The 6,045-nt window shown below is 35.6% G+C and overlaps 1 protein-coding gene across 2 annotated transcripts in view; it reads right to left on the reverse strand.

Annotated features, from left to right (window-relative positions):
• Positions 1 to 3,561: 3,561 nt before the first annotated feature.
• LOC107692438 (leucine rich adaptor protein 1-like) overlaps positions 3,562 to 6,045 on the reverse strand; it is an 11,543-nt gene continuing 9,059 nt past the window's right edge. For both annotated transcript variants that reach the window (XM_016491486.1, XM_016491487.1), the window contains exon 3: positions 3,562 to 4,276. In XM_016491486.1, coding sequence (XP_016346972.1) covers positions 3,587 to 4,276 — 690 coding nt within the window. In that variant the 3' untranslated portion in view covers positions 3,562 to 3,586. The remainder of the gene's footprint in view (positions 4,277 to 6,045) is intronic.

Raw genomic sequence — 6,045 nt, forward strand, 5'->3', positions numbered from 1 at the left:
AACTTGAAGGAAAAACCTCTATCAGGCTTTGGCATCAAATGTATACATATCTGCCAACAATTTTGCTGAAGTACTAGGCAATAAAATGCCATATGCCCATAATGAAACCACTTGCAAGTCCGATTTACACATAGTGAAACTAAGGAATGAAACACAATCAAACTATGCACAATGATGGGTTTGTGCAATTATCAAACTGTCAAGAAAAGTCAGGGCCCACATTTTCTTTTGGCTAGACAGCCACCAAAACTGCACTTGACAATTGTTCATGATTTATGTAGTCAGTTAGCACACAGAAAGCTTTTTTTTAAACACAAACAAGTTTTATAGGTGCAGAGATGCTTTATTGTGTGGTAAGGTACACTGCATTGAACGAACAAAGCACATTTAACACAGAGGGTTAGCCGCTATATGCTAACTAAGCAAGAATCTATTGGTGAATCATTAGCTGATTTAACATCCCGCTGTGCTGAGGAATGTCGTATTTACCACCAAAATTGCCAATTCAAAGGTTTTAAAACAAGTTATGTTCAACATAAAGCTGATTGTTTGTTTTTCAGATGATCTAACTGCCACTGAAGGAAGAAAAAGATGGTTCCATTTTAACATTCAGCATTTCTTGACTATTGCTTATATGCTGCTCATTTCATGAGACCAATCAAAGAAATATGAATAGGAGAAATCATAATGTTTAATATGGCTGAATAAATGAGAATGAAAGAGCCAGTTTACTAGTTTGAGGCATTGAGGCAATATCGGTTTGTTTACTCTGAATGTACATGTTCATTAGCTGGAGCAACTTTAACATTTTATTTTTTTTGGGTGAGATTTGTGCAAATATGTATAACATATATTATTGTAAAATTATATATAATAACAGTTTGGGCTCCTTGTTCAGCTATGTATCTGCATCTGGTTTTCCAATCTCTAATTGTAACCTGGAAATGAACAGCAATTTTTATATAGAGAATAATTTTTTCTCACTTTTCATTCAAAATGCTTCTAAAATAAGTAGCATTTTTATTTCCTCTAATTCAGCTATGCAGGTTAGCCAAAATCTACTAATTTAAACATGGAAATAAACAGATATCGGAAAATTATTTTGTACATTTTCCCACTTTTCATTCAAAATAATTTTTACAGACTGTGTACTGTATTAGAAAAATCCGAAATTTTAAGCAAAGCATTTTCACTTGTGGTTTGAGATTCGGACCCAACTGTAGGTACTTGTTTGCCTCTCATCTGATCTCACCTAGGCCAGCATGTGATTCAGGACGACTGCTGTTTTCATTTATATTTTTATTTCATCTCTCTCCAACCAATCAATTTGTCATTTTTTAGTACCTGCTCCCTTCTCTTTGATCATCTTCACCATCTCACTCCAGTATCTCCATCTATTCCTGCCATAATCCAGTTCTTCACACAGTGGCTTCTGGGATTTGTCAGTGACACACACGCATAAATTACACACATATTCAGTAGTCATGGAAACCCTTTCCTATAAGCACAGGCATTATTAACTGAAAGTGGGTGTTTGAGGAAAGAGAAAGTCTGAGTTTAGTTACTGTTATAATGCAGTCCTCTTTTTTCTGAACAAAAATAGAATGCATAAAAACAGTACAGTGTTTTATTACATACACTAAATGTTAAATTGCTGAATACTGATAGCACTTTCAGTTTCTCCATTAGACCAAAAAAACAAAACAAATTACATCAATGCAGTTCTTTTGGCGTACAAAACATAGGCAATGCAGGATTATATCCAAGTTACACCACATATAGAACTTGATTAACTGGTAAAAGTTAGTCATCTGAACAACTTTAAATTAAAAGTGCACTTTAGGTGCTACATTTTTAAATAACAAGAAAAGACATCACAAATGCAAAGATCACAGCACAACCACTGGTCTCCATGCGTTTGTATGAGCAATATCATTCTATTGGATCTGTGCAGTGGAATAAGCCATATGACATCCTTAATTTCCTGTTCCTGTTTTCCAAGCTCATTTAATTTGGTGATCCAATAGAACCAGTATGAACTGGTACTTCAAAACAGGATCCTACTTAAAGCTAACCCACAGTTTACCTGATTAGATTGACAATACAGCATTTTTACTGATTGATTACATAAGCATTCTAACAGAGTAAATCAGCTTTTTTTTTATGATTTATATGCATGTAAAAATGGCATTCTGATTGTATAATTAATTGTCAAAGGCAACTCAAGGGTGTTGCTGATTCTGGACTCAGGGTCACATTGTAACAGATGGGAACATGCTTGGTATTCAGAATGGATTTATTCTTTGACCTTTAAATGTTAACTCAAAGGAACACCCTCTGAGGTGATTTAAGACTTTGGTAGTAAAATGGGGCATGATTTAAACATTCCCTACAGTTTAAGAGCAAATGCTGCACTTAATGTTGTCCATATTGTAATCAGCAGAAAGGACAAACAAAATGGTCAGACAAAAATATTTTCAATCTGATTTTAACTAAGTAATTTGCTGTGGTTTCAAGCTTTTGGATTGTTTAAGCTAAACAAACTTTGGTCCACTTTAAAATATAAAGGAAATGTAAAATGTGAGCATTTGTGCACTCTTTTGAAATTAGTTTGTTAAGCAAGGATGCATTAAATTGATCAAAAGTGTCAGTAAAGACATTTGTCAAGTTACAAATCGTTTCAATTTTAAATAAATGCTTGATTTTTTTTACTTTCTATTCATCAAAGAATCCTGAACAAATGCATCATGGTTTCCACAAAAATATTAAGCATTAATATTACACTTCAGCTTTGCCATCACATAAATAAATGCATTTTAAAATATATTGAAATAGAAAACAGTTACTTTCAACTGTAATAATAGTTCACAATATTACTGTTTTTAATGGATTTTGATCAAATAAATGCAGCCTTGGTGAGCAGAAGAGACTTCTTTTAAAAACAATTAATGAATTATAAAAAATATGGTAGTATGTAAAAAAAAAAAAGATATTGATGAATTTTGTGGATTTTGCTTGTTTCTGAGAACTGTTTTAAAATAATCTAAACACATAGAATTGAAACTACATCATTTAAATGAAATGAATCTACTGACATATTCAATAAAGTCCTGAATTACTGACTCAATAAATAGTTGTGCTGAATCAATAGATGCCATTACAGAAAATATTGTGATCTCATATGAAATGTACATTTGAAACATGCGTTCATAAACATCTACATAACCTGACAAAGAGTATACTGACATTAATTCAGGATTTTGAAACTTAGAAAATTTGAAAATTTCGCAAAGTTAACTGTAATAACGGAAATTAGCATACAGTACCTATACAGCACACAGGGAAGAAATAATCCTACTCACAATAGCGATTTAAGTACAAAAACCGCACGAATCCCTTTAAATATATCATCTGATTGATATCTTGAGGTGTGGTAACCGTAGTATAAGCGGAATAATTGACTCCGGGCCGTTGAATTATTAGAAAAATAATGCACACCCGAGGTGTAATGGCATCACCACCTCGGGTGTGCATTATTTTTCTAATAATTCAACAGCCCGTCGTCAATTATTCCTTACATATATTATCACAAAAACGTCACATCATCCTGTGACTGCACCCAACGCCAGTGTGCGTCATACTCCAGTTGAACTTTGCCGTTCATTTTGCAGCTCTCCAACTCAACTTTGCCATTCTTGTAGGGTTTCATTTTAGGGCTCAGATTCTTCCCCAGCTTCTCAGCGAGACAAGCCCTGGGTGAATCTGGTCTGACCATTTGCTTCACTGCTTTGTCCAGGATTCCATTGGTCTTGTTGTGCTGGTACGGTCTCGCTGTATCAGACGGTGCTTTATTCCAAACCTGAGCTTCTTCTTTAGGGGCATCGGGCTTGACTTGTGGAGATCTGGTTCCAGATCCAGTGGAACTTCCCACTCCTCCTCCAGTACCTCTGGAGCAATCTGTCCCCATAGGGGTGGCACAGAGTATTGAATCAGTTCCACTAGAGGGGCAGTACTCATCCAGGTCATCAGCTAATGTGTCCAGATAGCTGCCAATGGAAATGTTGTCCAGCTTGTCATGGGGGTCCTGCAGACTGCTCCAGCTGCCCCTCCATGAGGTGTCGGGACCCTCCCCTAAGCTGAACTGGCTGCTGGTCAGGCTGCTGCAGCGACTGGTGAGTGCACCACGCTCTTCCAGAAGCCATTTCACTGCCTCGATGCCCTCATGAAGTGCTAGCAACTGGTTCAAGATCTTGACATCTGCTGCTCGTAGATGAGCCTGAGTAGAGGAAATACACATGGACATCAAGACATTTTTCAACAATCATAACTAGTTAAACGAATGTACACGCTACACTTTTTAAAATAAGGGTTCTTCATTGGAATCTATAGTTCCATGAATAACCTTTAACATCCATGAAACTTTTCCATTGCATGCACAAAAGGTTCTTCATAGTAGAAAAAGGTTTTTTAAATTATTAAAATGTTCTTCACAATAAGAAAATCAAGGTTCTTTTAAGAACTGTTCACTGAAAGGATCTTTAGGGAACCCAAAACTGTTCTTCTGTTGCATCGTGGTGAAAACCCTCTTTCGGAACTTTTAATTTTTAAAACTGTACGAAGGAATAGTACACCCAAAAATGGAAATTCTGTCATCTCATGCATATTTGCATATATTAAAATATTGCAATGTGCCCAATTTGAATATGCGAATATTCAAATAATGTGAATGAGATTTGATTTGCTAGAGGAAATTAGTTATTTGGTCTGTTCCTTACACAAAGCTATTGTATGGCTCTAAAAGACTTGGAATATAGTGCTTCGTCGTATGGGCCACTTTATGGTGCTTTTTTGTCATTTAGGAAGTGTGACAACTTTAATAAATGCTCTAAATGCATGCTGATTAGTGCTGATTGTTGTATTAAGTCTGGGGTTCACAAGCATGACTGGAGTCCTGTGCTGACTCCAGAGCCGGAGGTCCATTACTGTAAATGCTGTTGAGATTTATAGATCTTCCTGACAATATCCATTCCTGTGAAGCACTCTTATCTTCCTATTTCCCACAGCAAACAGCCTGAGCAATTTTCATCTGACACATCTAAACTTAATGTTTAAATAAAAGTAAAACTGTAGCAAAAGAATTAATGGACTTCTGGGGGTAATGAATATTAATAACTATAATCTGCTTGAATTAAAAATGAAATTAAAGTCAATTAAGTATCCATCCACCTAAATGATCAATATAGTTTGATAGATAGATAGATAGATAGATAGATAGATATTATATATGCTCAACATTCACATGATTAGCTTCCTCTTGGGCTTCCTGGGGCAAAATTAAGAGTAAAAATGGATGCTATTGACTCTTTAGTTGGTCTTTTGACTTTTGATTAGATCATGGTTTTGTAATGTATTCTCATTTTATAACATATATCTGTAAAACATTCCTTTAGAAATATGTTATGAAGCTTCATTTGGCAGCAGCAAAGCATTTTTGTCAGGAAGTTAGACATTTACCACATGTAACATGATATACAAAGTCCTGAACTCTTCTGACTAACTGAACAGCTCTCCAGCCCATAAAACGGTGCTCATCAAATAGTCAGTGCTTCCTCTGAAAGCCACAGTACTTTGGCTCCCACAATCCCTGCCGGATACTGCCCTGTCTGCACCCCATCAGCTACGGTCACACAGCGCTTCTTAAAGGAACAGTTCACCCAAAAAGTAAAATTCTGTCATCATTTACTTACCCTCAAGTCGTTCCGAAACTCATATTACTTACTTTTGTGGAACACAATGGAAACTGACATTCTCAGTCATCATTAATTTGCACTACATCTTTTTTTTTTCCATACAGTAAAAGTGAATGATGACTGAGGCTGTGATTCTGCCTTGCCTAACTTCTCCTTTTGTATTCCAGCGAAGAAAAAAAAAGAAACACACTGGTTTGGAACAACATTACAGAGAGAAAATTACAGAATTTTCATTTTCAATTTAATTAAAGGGTTAGTTCACCCAAAAATGAAAATTCCAAGCTCTATCATTGCA

Source organism: Sinocyclocheilus anshuiensis, unplaced genomic scaffold (assembly GCF_001515605.1).
Source record: "Sinocyclocheilus anshuiensis isolate Anshui unplaced genomic scaffold, SAMN03320099.WGS_v1.1 scaffold70, whole genome shotgun sequence".
Lineage (NCBI taxonomy): Eukaryota > Metazoa > Chordata > Actinopteri > Cypriniformes > Cyprinidae > Sinocyclocheilus > Sinocyclocheilus anshuiensis.